Raw genomic sequence first — 17,324 nt, forward strand, 5'->3', positions numbered from 1 at the left:
TGTAGTTTTCTCCTGACCTATACCAAAGCTTTGCAATTTTGCTACTAAGATACTTGTCGTAAATTAAGTATAACTGTGTGATTTGCATTACAACGAATTTGTGTGCTCGTTGTTATACGTACATTTTATTTTTCTTTTGAAAGTCCCTTGTTCTTCCCGTCTCTCTAAGTATGTATGTACATTTATGAAATCATATGCTTCAATTTGGAACATTATTCAACCAAGGCTATATATGCTTCATAACGACTTTTTGTACTAGACTCCTGACATGAAATGTTCAGTATTTTTATTCTTATAATTATGTTAAAAATTATATTTTCTTAGTATCATAAAATACACATTTTTACATGATTAAAAAACTCCCCTGAGACTACTGGAAATTATGTGGCTTGCGTGTTTGGTATTGAATGTAAAGAGATTTAAAAGCTCGTGTATTTTAAATATCCGCAATATATTTCCTTCATACTGTCACAGATCAATGAAGTTACATTCGTGTCACACTAATTAAATGGCACAGATGAGGACGCGTTAGCTCGCAACTATACGTCCTGTGGATTTGTTAGTACCTTTTTTTTTTTTTTACTGTAGACCACTTCCTCCTCGACTTAAATGTACAACTTGCCAAAATAGACTTCTGTTGATCCGACACGATGAAATTGGAAGACTTCTTTTGGAGTGTATTGTTTTTATGCATTTTAACATTAGTTTTCGGAAAGGAGCAATGCAGCTTAAATTTTACAGCAGGTATGTTTTTATTTTTGATTTTCCATCAGGGGTACTGGGCATTTTGTCCAATGTACTTTTTTGGTTCAGAATATTTTTTCAGGTGGAAAAATTGCAAGAAGATTAAACGGACAAATAAGATACTTAAAAATATCCTCAATTTACACATTTTAATTTAAATGTCAAAGAGTCTCAATTGCTAAGATGAACAGATAAGTTTTCATATATCTATTTTTCAGACCATTAATTTTTGTCGGAACCGAATTTGTAACACCTTAATGTGCAAATCGCGTGTAACATTCTTTGCTACATGAACAAGTAAACACATGTACATGTACTTTAATATTTTAACTCATATACTAGAGAAAGTTAACAGCGAATGGACAAAGGTTTAAATATTTTGACTTATCCCGTAACCCTAACAAGTTCAACGAACTGACTCAATAATACATGAACGCCTTATATTAAATACATTTTAAGTGCATATTTCAAAAAAAACCAAACTATTTTAATCCCCTAATCCAGTGTATTTCAAACGAATGGTCTCGTAATATGTTTTGAATGATTACATCAATATTCAACATATCTAACGAAGCCTTGAAGTTATTCACATAGTTTGCAGTTCTCCAAATGCATTGAAACGCATTAGAGAAACAATAGAGATCTGAAGGATCTGACCGATTTTACACAATACTTTGTTTGGACTGCTGCGCGCTAACAATAATTACAGTGCACACGAAAAAATCACGACCTTCTTTTAGAGCATAACGACACTTTTATTTAACGGGTAGCCAGTACCTGCTTATAGAGTAAAAAATACAACTAAGTAACGACCATGGCCGTAGGAACCGGTGGGGGGGGGTACGGGGGGCCGTGCCCCCCCCCCAATAATTTTGCCGATATATAGATTACTATAGTAAACATAGATAATGTGTGATTGTGCCCCCTCAATAAAAACGTCTGATGACCTTTTTTTTTTTTTTGCTTGTTAAGGAATTTTGGTAGTTGATGTTTTTTTTTTTTTTTTTTTTTTTGCTTGTCAGGAAATTTTTGGTAGTGCCCCCTCAACGTCAACTGAAAAATGTATGGCTGTGCCCCCCCCCCCCCCAAACTGAAATTGCTTCCTACGGGCCTGACGACTGCAAAGTAAATTACTAAGTCACCACTGCTAAATATAAATAAACAAATGGCATGTCGAGCGTTGCAATATTTGATCTTTTCCATTTGTAATCTACGATTGTCCGTTTGTATTGTATTTTAATTGTCCACTTGTATTTATATAATGTATAATCTATTACGAAAATTTGTATTTTATATTTTCTATTTTGTGTTCTATAATTATACCAAGACTTTTTAAAGAAAGTTCGGAAATACTGTTGTAATTCCGGTCCGTCCGTCCTTCACAACATTTTTTTTTCTCAAACTCCTCAAGCAGTAGCCTGATCTTTTTCAGTATGGTTGATGGTGTCCTGTAGAAGTGTTAGAAGGTTTTGGAGTTTTCATTTAAGTTCTAAATTTTGAATGCACTAGGTTGAGATAAATACAAAATTTACAACACGATAACTGTAAATTTTATCGATAACTGTAAATTTTATCTGCACCTTGTCTATTCAAAATTTACAACATAATACAGGGGCCAATACTAAGTAATTCGGGGTTTGAAAAACAAAACCATGTTCCAAAACCTGTTGTATTCTACGCATTAGCCAAATAATCTTTTGGAATATGTTTGGTGGTGTCCTATAGATCTGCAATTAAGTTTCTGAGTTTTCATTTCTACCCAGGGAGTCAATTGACGTCCGAGAAACGTCGCTTTTCAAAATTTATGTAAGTTATAGTATATATATATATATATCTATGTGGTTTCTTTGCTAGTTATTTAGATATACAAAGGAAAGGCATGTACACTTATTTGTGGGTATTGATGTTTTTAACGGTATCTAACTGCATATTTCTATTTTTAATTTTATATTTATATTGTGTAAATTTCATTTGTTTTGTATAATACACTATTTATATTCTATGATATTTCAATTTGTATTTGTTTTCGATACTAGTAAAAAAATATATTTTTATTTTACAAATCGAATTATAGTATAGAATTATGTATTATACCAAACAGATGTAAATCATACAATATAATTAACGAAAAAACATTTACAAATGGACAATTAAAGAAAACAATACAAGTAAAAAAATATACAATACAAACTGACAAATATTTAAAACAACTAAAAGTATACAACACAAATAGTGAATATACAATTATACATGTGCAATACAAATAGAAAGATTGATTATTGCAAAGTTTGACATGAAAAAAAGTACAAATTTTCGAATCTATGTCCGTGGTTGTACCATCTACATGTACAATAAAACGCGCTAAAATTCAGTAAAATTATTGAGAATAACAAATTGAATATGCCCAATATGTACAGTCAACATTTATGAATTGAATAAAACAATAACATACGTAAAACAAATCTGATATCTAATTATATCGTATTCTGTTTTATTCAATAAGAACTGATTACAGTTTAAATGTATGTGCTTGTAAAGGTATTTTTAAGTATTGTGTATTTATACTGTATATTGTATAGTTTCCATTATTTTCAGCTAGGTCATACTATTTAAATGGAAAATTAACATATATGTATGTTTGTTTATATGCTTTACATCATAATTATCTCATATTTCATTCATGGTGTCAGTGAAACATATTCATCATCTAAAAGTTTATGTTTTTGAAAACCATACGGTACAATTCCCGTTGAATGCTTCCGCACACCCAAATGGAAACGTTTTCTTGTAAAAAGTATACTTCTTAAATCCAGTTATCCTAATAACTTCTCAGTTTCTGGCTGTAAGACTTAAAAGAAACATTAATAATTAAAATTACTTCTTTATTTCATGCACTTTTACGTCGTCCAAAACATGAAACCACAACGTAGTGTATGATATTGCTCTTAAAATCTTTTATCCATGATTTGGTACATGTATTCAATCTTTCAGGTGATTTAAATGAACTGAAGATATGCATTTCTTAAAAATACTTTCCAGTCTTGGAACTTATTTTTGTCTCCTACTCACGGCGGGTGTGACCGGTCGACAGGGGATGCACACTCCTCCTAGGCACTCGATCCCACCTCTGGAATTTCCGGAGGTCCGTGTTTTATGCCCTGTTCACATATTTATATTGTTTGTAGATTTTTCGAGATCAATTACTGTTCGTTATCTTCGTTATTTTCAACTTTTTCATTGCTATTTGTCACATATTAATTTAGTAAATGTAATTTGTTTCATTCTACACTATTAAGTATTTAAGTGTAGAAGGTGTTCAACTCGTTTATTTCAAAATACTTTTGGCAATGCATACCCAAATCCCATATTATTTTTGTGATTTTTTTTCCTTTTAAAAACAACCTCATGCTGGCATACAAATAAAATGGCACATGAATTAACAATTCCTAAAGTAAAATGCTTTTTTAATTTTTATTTATAAATATTCTTTTTTGCAGATCCTCTATACATTTTCTTTGGGGAGAAGATTAATCTCTCTTGCACGCTTCTTAGTTCAAGAGCACATCTCAATTCTTCAGAAAATATCATCTCTATAAAAAGACACAATTTGAACATTTCAAGCAATATACACAATAATGACCCATTAACTGCACGAGGTCATGATGTTGTGTCTGTAAATATGATTCCTGAACAAGCAGGATATTTGGCGTATGTTTGTACCTCTCCAATCTGTGAAGGAAAGAAAGGCAAACAGTTTCTCACCATAGAGCGTAAGGCATTTGTTTGAGTGCATGCAGTGTATCGTTTGATTTTAACATGTTGCATGTTCTTTTAACACTTTAAACCAGGCATGCTGATATTGAGTTATAGGGCTTTAACATTACATTCTAAGAGGTGAAGCATAAAAAATCTCATGACAGTGTGGTTTGTAATAATTGCTAGTCTACGGCGAGGTAATGCTTTGTAGATTCTTAGTATAATGTGTTATATTGTAAATCAAAGTGTGTTTAGTTGGTTGTCCAGATTGAGCTATAGTCCTTCAAGTTAAGAATGTCAGATAATTTGCTTCTGCATTTCAGGAGAAAATGTGGTTTACCTTTTAAAAAAATTACATTTAATATAGTTTATCTGCGTCGTTTATTTTGATGTCCAAACAGATTAGTTTGGAATTTTGTAAAGTCCTATTTTGTTCTCATAAGCTCTTTTTTTTCCAAACATTCATGTTTCTATGGGAATCAAAAAGCTTGACAGGTGTGACATTGAATTGTAATCTTTTTATTACTTGTTCACGAAGTCATATATAATTCATAACTTGGTTGTAAATTAAGTTATACATGTATTCATGACTGTAGGAACCGGGCTACCGGGGGGGGGGGGAGGGGGGGGGTTCCCCCCTGTAATTTTGCAGATATATATGTAGCTAGCATACTATAGGAAAGAAAGCTACTTTATGGATATACCTTTTCAATAATAAGGTCTTATGACCTTTTTTTGGCTTTTTAAGGAATAATTGCTCGGTAGTGACCACCCAAATGAAAATGTTTGGTTGTCCCCCTCCCCCTAAATCGCATCTTATATAGGGCCTGATATTTCCCAGCATGTTTCTGTTAGGGGGATGTCTGCATGTTATACTTCTGAATCTAATGCTGAGTAAATGCAAAAACAAGTACTACTTTACATAGGTATGGAAGGAAGAAACATTAGGGACTTTTAACCTATATCAGGAGATTACTAGGAAACGACCAAATATATTCTAGGAATTTTTATTTAAGGACAGATGATACAAATAAAAAAAAAGATGCCCGGATTGATATATATTTTTGAACTCGATTTGGTTGTAAACGATGCAAACAACCAATTTCTAAATATTTAGAAATTGTAAACGTTGACAGATGTGACATTGTAAACTTCTATGATGTTCAAAAATTTACACCTTTGCTGTCACAATTATAAATATATACAACTTTTTATCACTTTATTGGACATTTCTGGGAATTTTTTAATGAAAAATTAAAATCTACGCAACTAAACTTATTCATTTTACTTACATAAACATTGCTTTAGTTGTTATTATCATGATTTTTTAAGAAAGTTTGTATCATCTGTCCTTGAATTTAGAATATTAGTTTCTACTTATATAGTGAGAAACAAATAAGAAATAAATTACAGAAAAATTAACCCCCATCCCCACAAGTCACGTGGAAGGCAACACTTGATGTATGGTCACTCTTGAAACTAGTTATTTAGAGGATTTTGGAGACGTATGTTTAGATATCTGCTCATATAGCATAACTAGAAATCAGAAAGAAAATTGGGGGTCAGTGTGCATATTACTGACCAAACAGTACAATAAACTTTTTTGCACTTAAAATGTATATATTATATTAAGCACTTTAACTTAAATCATGTTTTATCAGATGAATTATTGCAAAAAAATAAAATCTTAATTTATGTAAAATAAATTTTAAAAAATAAAATATGTAAAATTGGTTAAATAAAAAACATTATTGAAAAAATATTACCAATTAATGCGTGTACATTATTTTGTGACCTTTTTGGGTATTAAAATTCGTAACACTCAATATAATTTTTTTATATCAAACTTTTTTATAAATCAAGTGCTAATGGGTAAGAAGTATCTGAAATTTGAAAAAAAAATTAAATAAAAGTTGAGACAAGTGATGTAAATTTTGAGATATGGGTCAAATTATGCAAATTTAAGACTTTTTCATCTCGACTTTTTCAATATTTCTACAGTTTTTGGCAAAGTATATGTATGTTGAAAACTGTGTAAAATTTTTGTTAAAATATTTGAAACTGACACTAAATATTTCTTTTTAGTGCCAATTAAAGTTCCAACATAATGAAATAAGCACATCTGTAGATTTCGGAAAAAAAAAATGTTGATATCCATTCATCAAAAGAAAATGGTCCCTCATGAATCTTATTTCTAGTTGATTTTCTGAGCGGCATTTTAATAGAATGTTGTGCAATTTGTCAATTTTGTTATTAAAAAATTAAATTGTAATAACTTTGATATCAGAGGTTTTGACTAAACTTTGCTGAAAAGTGACGAATGACATACATGTATGCACACCTCAAATTGAGCCTTGTTAATTTGCAGAGCTGTGTAATATTTGACATCTATTTGGACGGTGAATCTGATGTACTTGTACCTTTAGAACTTTTAAAGTTTGATCGTAAACATAAAATATTTTGCATAGCAAATTTAGCAAATAAAAAATCCAAAAAGACTGTCAAATTTACTTTGGGTATTAATATATCGGACAGAGAATGTTAAATTGCACAAGTTGTTATTTTTCAAAAGAAAAACATATAACAATCTCCATACCCTCTAAAAGAAATAAAGAGAGAACATTAATAATGGAGAACGCATTGATTATGTTTCCTATCACATATAATAATAAACAGTTTGGAGGTTTCATGTTTCAGCTATTGCTCCTTTACTTAAACACCAGGATGTTTTTGACAAATGTTCGTTTGAGATAATTTTGTTCGTTTTGTATCCTTTGAAGGTCAACGATCAATATCTGTTTGAAAACAGCGTAGATACTAAAATTTCTTAGCATTGTTACAACACAAACTGCAATAAAGACACAAACTGTAATAAACTGGGATTATGGCATTTTGTATTATTACATTTTAAGTCGAGGTTAATGCAGAAAGTAATAACGCAAAATGTTATAACATACTTTTTGGTTTATTACATTTTTGGTATTACAATTTTGTTTAAAAGTGTTGTTACGTTTTGTAGTGTTACATTACGCACTAATCTTGACACAAAATGTAATAACGCAAATACAACCTATCATTAAGTCAAAATCGTTTTTCCTACTAATTGTTAAACCATTATTTACACACTGAATCATCTACGGATTTTTCCGTTTTTCCCGATAATGACAAGGAGCACATGGCGGGTGTGACCGGTTGGCAGATGCTCACTCCTCCATGGTACCTGATCCAACCTCTAATGTTTTTGGAGGTCCGTGTTTGTTCTGCTCCCGATTTGTATTGTCTAAATGAACCTTGAGCTTGAATACTGTTCGTTATCTCCGTATTTCATGTAATAATCTTAGTTTATTACGTTTTGTAACAATTAATGCATTATTAACACTGAAGGTGCTTAATAATATGCCATCTCTATTATTATCATGCTTGCTTGCATCAACTACTATATAGTAACTTGAAACTGCTCTTTTTCACAGAGCCATGCAATATTCAGGTTTGTCAGTGGATCAAAACTTCAACTTATTTATAATATGACTATATAAAAGTACCCACAATTTGCTTAGTAATGTAATGTTTGTAAACTTTTCATTTTCGATAAATGCATCTATTTTTTGTTTTTTTTTCTTGTTGATTCTAATCTGTAACAAATCTCCATAGGCAGTGTGATATGTGCACATTTTTGTTGTTTTTTTTCTTCTTCATCAAAATAGAAAAAAAAAATGTACGATTAATCCTAATGTTTTCAAAACCGAAGAGAAATCTCCGAACTGGTTTGTAGCTATAAGATAGGACTGCATTGCAAAGATATGTTTTTAGAATTGTTTTAATATGAAGTCGTATGTTACATGAAAAATTACAATCGTAAGTTTACATTTAAAAAAAAATTAAGAAAGGATTCTGTCAAGCACAAGAAGAGACAACTCTTGGAAAGTCACAAGATTTTATGAACGATGAATATTTCATTTGGTGCATCATTTTGTTTATGCGATTTGCCAGTATCTTGGGGAAATACCTATGTAAAGGAGGAAATGTGATTTTCAAAGCACTCTCTAATATTTTTCTTTGATTTTAATTATATTATAGAATGTTGCAATTCTTCAAAAGAAGCTTAAACATATGCACTGTTAATTTTTTTTTTTATCAATTGCAGTACTGTATTTCATTATACATCATCAACATACATCTATTTTATCATCCAACAATTTATGTCTTCATTGTTAGAAAAAGAGGTGGGTATTAATTTTAAAGAGCTCAAGAAAACATTTTTTTCTGTAAAAGTGTGACTGAATGCAGTTATAAAACTGAACAGTTTTTCTTAATCTTAAACTTCAAGTGAGTTTCTTAAATACGAACAAAGTCATATATCAGTGACGAAATATGTTTTGATGTCTTCACATCGTATCTTGATTGGCCTAGTCTTAAAGGCAGTGTCATTTTACGTCAAGTTACTAGCATTTGAATAAGCATGGTGTGTGCTACATGTTTTTCATAACAACGTTTATTGTTTGTGTTGGATCTTTCAAGAAGTCTTTTTGTGCTTTTTTACAATTTTTTTTAACTTTGTCAAGGTCCAATTTGCCAGATCTTCTTTTTTCATCATTTGACATTCAAGTGTTAAAGGATGGGAGTAGTTTTTTCAAACCCCAATATTAAAAAAAATCTTAATTTATGAATAACAATATAGATATATCTATGTTTTGCAATATTGCATCCTCAGTTACTATGAATTCGATAAATTCAAACAAATATGAACTTTCTATACACCAGTATAAACAAAAGTCATACCAGTTACAAGTAACAATGACAAATATGAGAAACAGGGAAAGAGAATAAGAATATTAAGCAGTACTTTTAAAACCTGATTATTTTAATATTTTCTAACATGAACAGATCGCCCGCAGAAGGTAGTAAATGGTTCCTGTCTGGTTTTCAACTGGCAAAACATGACTTGCGTTTGGGACTTGGGAGTGGTCTACAGACATTCTGATAACTCGGACATGAGCATCACGGCCCAGTACAACACCACAGTGGAAGACTTTACTCATCTAGACTACGATGTATCTTTGCATTGGAGCGTGTAAGTCTTTTTTTTTCGTTATTCCTGACATTTTTTGCGCGGATAGTAAAAGTCTATCTTAAATTCCACAAGGATCAATGAAAATTGAAATTTTGTAGTATATTAAATATAAATATGTTATATAACATACCTTATTAAGGATATTAAGTGAGAAATCAAATGTCTGTTTCAACTTTCAAAATGTGAGATAGCTTTTAATAGTACATGTATATGCTTAGAAAGGGCGAACACGCGTATAGGATAATTAAATTGATACAGTCGTCCACACTCAAGAAGGCAATACAACTTTTTTTTATTTTGAATTCAACGAAAATTACTTTTAAAATATATATATATATATTTTTACAAAGGCATTTTTATATTTTTTTGATAATGAACATTGAACATTTGATCTACATGTACTTGGCATCGATTCAAAGGTTAATGGGCCACCAGTAATCAACCTCTGGGGTGTGCCACATAAATATCAATCATTAGCCTTTTAGACATTGCTTTGAAGGACACGGTTAACATTTTAATGAATAACTTTCTTTCTGTCAGAAGTCGTATGTTTACTGTTACTCCTCCTTAATGAAGAAAGCAAAGTTTTTTTTTCAATTGCTCTGATTTGTAACATGATAATAAAACTTTTTGTGCTTTAAAGAATATATATAAATATATATATATATATATATATATATATATATATATATATATATATATATATATATATATATATATATATATATATATATTAAGAAATATAGTATATTCTTAAAGTATTTAATCCCCTTTCATCACTTCTAGGTATACGCACTTGTCTCCTTGCAAAAATGTTAAAATCGAAGGAAAGTGCTTATCTTGCACGATAATGGAAAATGACGGTAGAGACAGCTACAAGCGTGGGGCATACGTGTTTGTTGTCAATATTACCAACAACAGGCGACCGGAAACCAGTGTTTCGTCTCATTTCTACTTCAATACAGACGAATTAGGTATTGTGTCTTCTATTATTATGCTTTTATGTACAGCGTCGAAATTCATATCATAGTAAAAAGATATAATTATTCCTTAAGGGAAAAAATAAATAAAGAGGGATCCATCTGGGGATTTTTAAAATGTTTGACAAATTAAATATTCTTAAAACAAAATCCGTTTCAAAATAAATTTATGATAAACTGTCTCGAGAACATTATCAGATAAATAAATATATAATTATTGTAGTGCAGCCAGCAAAAGTTGAAAACATCAGGACAGAGGTCAATAAAACAGGCATGATGATATCATGGAGCCATTCTAAACCGTATATGTCGCTCCGCTTTAAGATTGAATACAGATCCGAATGGGAAAGCGCATGGAAGGTATGTTGTCAACTACAAAGGTGGATCATTAAAATGACTGTCACGACATTATGTTTCTAAAGGAACGATTTGCTGACCTTTTTCTAGGAAATGATAGGAATAAAAGAGTGCTGGGATCAAAGTGCTAGTGTTGGGTCATTATTACTAGTATCTAGGATTTGTTACACTCCCATACGTTTACTTGGTTTCTGGCAGAACTACTTGTTTATGATATGTCGTAAAATTGGAAAATGATGTTTGACCAATTTTCAGGAGGAAATCTACACCAGAGAAATCGACGACTTTACCGACTTGGTAAATTTATTGGTACTAAACTTTGGGTAGATGTGCTTTGTTAAATTTTAATTCGAAGGTGTCGGTTTACAAAAAAAAAATATTAAGGTTAAAGCTAAATACAGGCAATGATAAGGTAGACATCATTAACAACATCTTCTTCAATGGTTTTGAGTGAGGCTTTATATGTTGTACTTTTTAATACATGTACAAGCTAATTACTGTTTTTCTTTACGATTTTAACAATATAATTTCTTCTTTTTAAAAATTCTTTAACTGCATTTTATTAAGTTGCTTTGTTTTCTATTTGCTTTAATTTGCAATTGACTTACTTTAGTGAAAGAGAAGGAAGGCAATGGTGTTTGCTCCTTATGACGAAAAGAAAACATTACTCATTTGAATATTTGATTATCATTAGACAGAGATATCGAGGAGGATGAGCACAAACCTGGTAAACCTGATCCCGTACACAACATACAAAATACGAATATCTTGTATACCAATTGTACAGGGTGAAGTCAAGGGGTTTTGGTCCGAGGTTACCACGATTAAGGCAAAGACACTTGAGGATGGTATAAGAAATAAGTTTTTTTTTTTTAAAGAAATAGAGATATCGCAAATCTTTACAATGAAGTATTGACCTTTAACTTATGTAAAATAAAATAAATAACAGATACCATCTCGAATTTTAAGGAAATCGTAACTTCGGTTAATTTCCGGTAAGGACAGACGGGCAAAAAAAATTATTTCGTTTGGTAAATACACTTGAAATATAACTCATCTTTCGTTTTACTAACACATGTAGACAAGCAAATGATTCTTAGTTAATTTCAAGTAACAAAAGCAGAAAGTGATAAAAAATTCAATTGATGCTTTTTTTATCTGAATTTATTCCGAGTTGCGTCTTGCTGAATAACCTTCTTTTTTAAGTTTAATGCAAGGGGAAAGATCAATATATTTGTTTCTTTGAGAGCCCTATTTACCATGTAAACACAATTATTCTTTATTGAAATATATCTCTTATAACTTAACATTTTTCGGGACGATTCAGGACGAGTAGAACTCCCTTACCCTATTTAGTTAACTTTTCTTCCATTTGCAATTATATCACCACCTCAGTTTCTATGGTATCACAAATATATTCTTGTAATCCAAAGACTAAAAACAAGTGTTTTTACCCTTTAATCTTTACTTACATTTATTTTCAGTCCCATCAGCAGTTCCCAGGGTCCAGCCATCATTTTTCAGTTGTTTGAATGTGACATGTGATAAAGTCGAAATTTACTGGAAGGTGAAATTATACGTAACTCATTTAAATTTTTGTTGTTGTTGTTGTTGACGAAAAAAATCCAGATATATATTTCATTGATAGAAAATAAAGAACTATGTCATTTAACAAGTTGAAATTTGCATTTAAAATTGTCATATTTTATAGCCTATCGAGCAGAAGGACATAAGATGCGCTGTAATGCAGTACAAGATTGAATCAATGTCTCCAAAATCTCCTCATCACAAACCAGTTTACGCAAACCAAAATTCAGTTTCAGCAAAGATGCCAATTAGTACAAATGTTACAAATAATATTAGCATCATACCTTTTAATGGAAAAACCAACCAATTTCCAGATCTGGAACCGTCTGTTCTAGTTATTCCACCAAAATCACAATGTAAGTGTGTGCATGAAAGTATAAAAAGAAAGAAACTAAATTATGTGTTAATTAAATATCCGTAGGGTTTCTCAATGAAGATATAGCTGAGAATCACAACTACTGAGAAATATGTAAAAATTCTGTATTTGACAGGGCCAAAATCGCCTGTGCATACTGAAGCACTGAGTAATAGTATAACTTCGAGGCACGTCACCCTGAGTTGGAGTTTTCCAGCTCATTTCAAAAACATTCCTTTCAATGGAGACTTCACTGTCGTTTGGTGCAAAAAGAGTAACGAAGGAAAATGCCAGGTAACTGAGAAGCTGACCAACAAGTTCATACTTTTTTTTTAATCAAATACCGTCTGTGTTATTGTACACAGTATTTTGTTTATACATGCATTCTTTCTTTAGACGTCTCATTTTCATTTGAATTTTAAAATGCATTTAAAAACAGAGTAGGAAACACACTCACAATCCTAACAATTTTGGCGACTGACTTTAAATATATGCCTTGTCCAATTCAAAATTTCAATTTAGGGAGAACTTAATTGGTTAACCACAGTTTCGAACACGTCCCATCACCTCGAGGTATCGGAGGGTACAACGGTTGATGATTACATGTATGGAATAGCTGCTAATGGATATTTTGGGGGATTGAGAAGTAGTAGTGGTATAGCCTGGGTAGAGTGCGTTCACTTCACAAATAAAAGTTAGTGTTCTGTATCCATGACTTAAGCTTTCATTTATGCAAGAAATGATATATTGACAATGTTCAACAAGATTCTTAATTGTTTTTTAAAGTATTTATTCAGGATCTAATTGAAAAGGAATAAATGACTGAAATAATTAGGGATATTCATAAAGATCATACCAAATATGAGTTAAAAATTCTTGAAGGGAAGTAAAGCAAACAAACAAAAAATAAAACACAGAAATTAAGGGGCTTTTTATTAAAAAAAAACAACTTTATTTAAAGGCTGATACACTGAATTCTTCTGTTCTTGAATTCAGAAATGTTGTTTCCTAAAATATTAACAAAAATATTTCTCTTCACTAGCTCTATCAGAAAAGCTGAATGTGAAATTTGTATTAGATGATATTGATCAAAACGCAATGAAGATTGTGTGGTATCGATACAACTGTAAACAGTTCAGAGGTCACGTGACGCAGTATAGAATAAAGTATTGTGAATTTAGGAGCTGTGAAGGTAGAATATAAAATTAGAAAATACAGATAAATACCTAACATTAATTTAATTTTTAGAGAGAGATTTTCTTTGCGCTTTCTGTGAATTGCATTACAATCATAAAGACTTTTGAAATTTCTTTTTCCAGAAACTTCAACATTTGCGAACGTTAGTAGATATGTAAGTAATTATACATTAAGGGGTCTGTCTCCCACCAAATACAGCGTTTGGGTATCCGCTGTTTCCGATGCAGGACCTGGGCCCAGCAGTGAGGTGGAGTTTCTAGTCTTTGGAGAGCAAACATGTATGTTATAATTTTTACAATGAACTAAAATTTATCAAAATTCAAAAATCACTAGATTATATTCCGCAAAAATAAATTAATTAATTAACAAATAAAATGAATAATAAAAAAAGATAAATAAATAGATAATCTAGCTACAGAATTTAGCCCAGGTGTTAAATGTTTGATGAAGGTAAGTTATAAATAAAATATTTTGAATTTAATGTTCATATTTTAAGTGTGAATAATATATATAATTCATATTATATGATACTTTTCAGATTCCAATCATAATGAGAGAGTAAACATTGCCAAAATGATTATAATTATGTGTGGAGTGTTGGGAGGAGTTACATTGTTGGTGCTTTTATCATACTGCTCTTGGTCAGTATATTGTATAATTAAAAAGCTTAAACTACGTAAAATAACAGATAGTATTAATGAATAAAAACAAATAATTTATCTCTCCCTTTTTGCAGGAGACATTGTAGGAATTTAGAAGAAACGGAAATTATATTACCTGATATTAAAAAAGTATGTACCTATACAATTTTTAATCCACTTGTCATTTTAATGTATTGTACATCACCAAATTTTCGCTACACTTTATTTTCTTGAAATAGTTCTTTGGTATTAATAACCGAGGGAAAAAAATAACGAATTTTTGTTGCATAAAATATTTAATGATACAAAGATACAGGAGAATAATATTTCTCTAGCATGCATTCTTTCGTGATTACGCGAATGAAGAGTGATTTTCAGAACATAAACAAATATTCTTCAAGGGTTATTCATAGCTTCATGTATATATTAGGGTGATTTTTGAGAAAGATGTCGAAGGGGGAGGTAAGCCTCGAGATAAGCCAATGTGACAATGAATTACACAAATCAACAATTATGTGATGACAATTTATAAATTTAAAATTGTTTATGTAGTAAAACTTGTCTAATCCGGACACCACTGGTTTCCATAGAAATTAGAGATAAGACATTTTAAACAAATGAATTTACTGAAAGGGACTTAAAGTTGATACCGTATTAGGCAAGATTTCGGAATACCCAACATCCAGATTAAACAAGTTTCACTATTCATACATGTAGTCACTGGCTTTTTACCAAATTAATCAAAGCATTTTTCCCATTTTATGACCCCGCCCTGAAATGGCCGGGGCAAATATTGTTACCCCTTTCCGTCTGTCATTATGTCATTCCATCATAGTTTTCTGGATTTTTTTTTTGCTATGTTTCGCGTATGATCGACTTCCAGATCATATTTGAGTTTCTTGACGATTGACCTATTTTTACAAAAGTTATGGCCCTTAGACTTTGAAAATTTCTAATAATGCATTGTTTTCCGGACCTCATTTTGCTGTGCTCGTAGATAATGATCTAATTCTTGGTATGTCCCTTGATATTGATAACTTACAGATCAAGTTTGAGTTTTGTGATGAATGTCCTATTTTTACGAAAATCACGAAAGTTTTTGTCCTTAGACATTGAAAATTTCTAATTCTCTGTTTTCAGGACTTTTTTGCAGTGCCTATAGATAATGGTCCTTGGTTTGTCTCCTCGTATTGATGACTCACAGATCAAATACGATATTCGTATTGATTGACCCATTTTTAAAAAAGCTATGGCCCTTAAACTTTCAAAATTTCGAATTATTCACTATTTTGGATTTTTTATTGCCTTGCATGTAAGCGATCACCATTTCACGCAGCTTAAGCATGTTGTGGTAAAGACAACTGATTCTAGGAAACAAAACCAGCAGTATGATAATTTTTCCACACATTTTTATCTTCACATTCTTAGAATTTCATATATTTAAACATTGCATATCAGGAGGCATTCGTGTCAACCTGACACATCAAGTTTTATTGAGTATACTAACGACAAAATATTTTGTATCACTTTAACAACATTAATTCGATCACTCTTTGAAAGTAATTTGTATACAGGATATTTCTAAACCTTATTATGAAATTTTCTGATCAACTTAAATTGTACGTCTTAATTTCAGAATGAGGAATATGACAAGACCAAAAGCTCCGCGTCAACGAGTGGAAGGGGGAGTTCTACCGAGTCTAGTCTTCCAGCCATGCGTATGAATAGTGTTAGTTCCGGCGGAACCTACGATTCTGGATGCGGGCAGGTGGGAAATTTCGACGACGAGAAAACTTACAAAACTGATTATATACCGCTGCAGATTCAGAGTTCATGCATTCATGATTCCGTCCGGGACAAGTACTATGATCCAGTAGAATTTCAGAATGGTGGAAACACATTGTACCCAAGTCAAGCTATTAGAAGTTTTTCGGAGAGAAGTCGATTACTCGGTCAAAAAGAAGGTCCCATTTCCGAGGAAAGTGCTTACATTTCAGATATGAGCTCAAAAAACAAGAGTTCACAACCTTCTGTGTCTTCTGAAGAACTTCGGCCTTTAGTGACGCAAGCAGACGATAACGCACACGAATCAGACGAGAGTTCTGGTGATAGATTACAGTATAGTACGGAAGACATCAGTTGTGTACTGGACAATTGTGAAAGTGAGAATGAAAACCCTTTAGAAACGGGTACTAGCAGTTATAGCGGATCTCTGCCTGAATATTTGCCGCCACATTCCAATACAAATATTAATCCAAATAGAAAGAGTCCATCACCTATTACTTCAAGTACAATTTGTGAAATTGAAGGATATGTCTTACATGAATCAGTTTCTGCAAAATGATTGATAATGTTTTACTTAGATAAATATGTAGTATTGTGATTTATATTTGTGTTATGTTTGGTTGTAACACGTTTTATATTTTTGCATGCAAATATTTGAATACTATTAAACTGAAATCCGATGTTTTTTTTTTAATTTTGAAAATGTGCAATCATACAGTTTGTGGCATTAAAATTATGAAGAATTTTATTTTATTTGCTTGATTGGTTAAAAATCAAATGTTCAATAATAAAGTAGTAAATGTATTTCATGAAAAAAAGAGTTCACTATTTTGTTATGACTTGAGATATTT

At 31.2% G+C, this 17,324-nt stretch overlaps 1 protein-coding gene across 1 annotated transcript; it reads left to right on the plus strand.

Moving 5' to 3' along the window:
- The first annotated feature begins 650 nt into the window (after window positions 1-650).
- On the plus strand, window positions 651-17,050 carry LOC133190732 (uncharacterized). Its single transcript, XM_061326419.1, has 16 exons — window positions 651-744; window positions 4,242-4,514; window positions 9,385-9,571; window positions 10,358-10,545; window positions 10,775-10,911; window positions 11,164-11,205; window positions 11,603-11,756; window positions 12,393-12,475; window positions 12,620-12,851; window positions 12,987-13,144; window positions 13,373-13,544; window positions 13,893-14,042; window positions 14,170-14,325; window positions 14,586-14,688; window positions 14,784-14,838; window positions 16,325-17,050. The coding sequence occupies exons 1-16, from the start codon at window positions 651-653 to the stop codon at window positions 17,030-17,032; spliced, it is 2,892 nt and encodes a 963-aa protein (XP_061182403.1). The 3' UTR covers window positions 17,033-17,050.
- Window positions 17,051-17,324: the final 274 nt, after the last annotated feature.

The sequence above is a fragment of the Saccostrea echinata genome, unplaced genomic scaffold, assembly GCF_033153115.1.
Source record: "Saccostrea echinata isolate AGI-Se365-2 ecotype Australia unplaced genomic scaffold, CSIRO_AGI_Sech_v1 ptg000022l, whole genome shotgun sequence".
In the NCBI taxonomy this organism is placed as follows: domain Eukaryota; kingdom Metazoa; phylum Mollusca; class Bivalvia; order Ostreida; family Ostreidae; genus Saccostrea; species Saccostrea echinata.

Excerpts from the sequence above, each read along its gene's own strand:
- LOC133190732 (XM_061326419.1), top strand. The coding sequence starts at position 651 with ATGAAATTGGAAGACTTCTTTTGGAGTGTATTGTTTTTATGCATTTTA. Across the intron at positions 4,515-9,384 it reads ACAGTTTCTCACCATAGAGC|ATCGCCCGCAGAAGGTAGTA; the intron begins GTAAGGCATTTG and ends TAACATGAACAG. Across the intron at positions 14,043-14,169 it reads TGAATTTAGGAGCTGTGAAG|AAACTTCAACATTTGCGAAC; the intron begins GTAGAATATAAA and ends TTCTTTTTCCAG.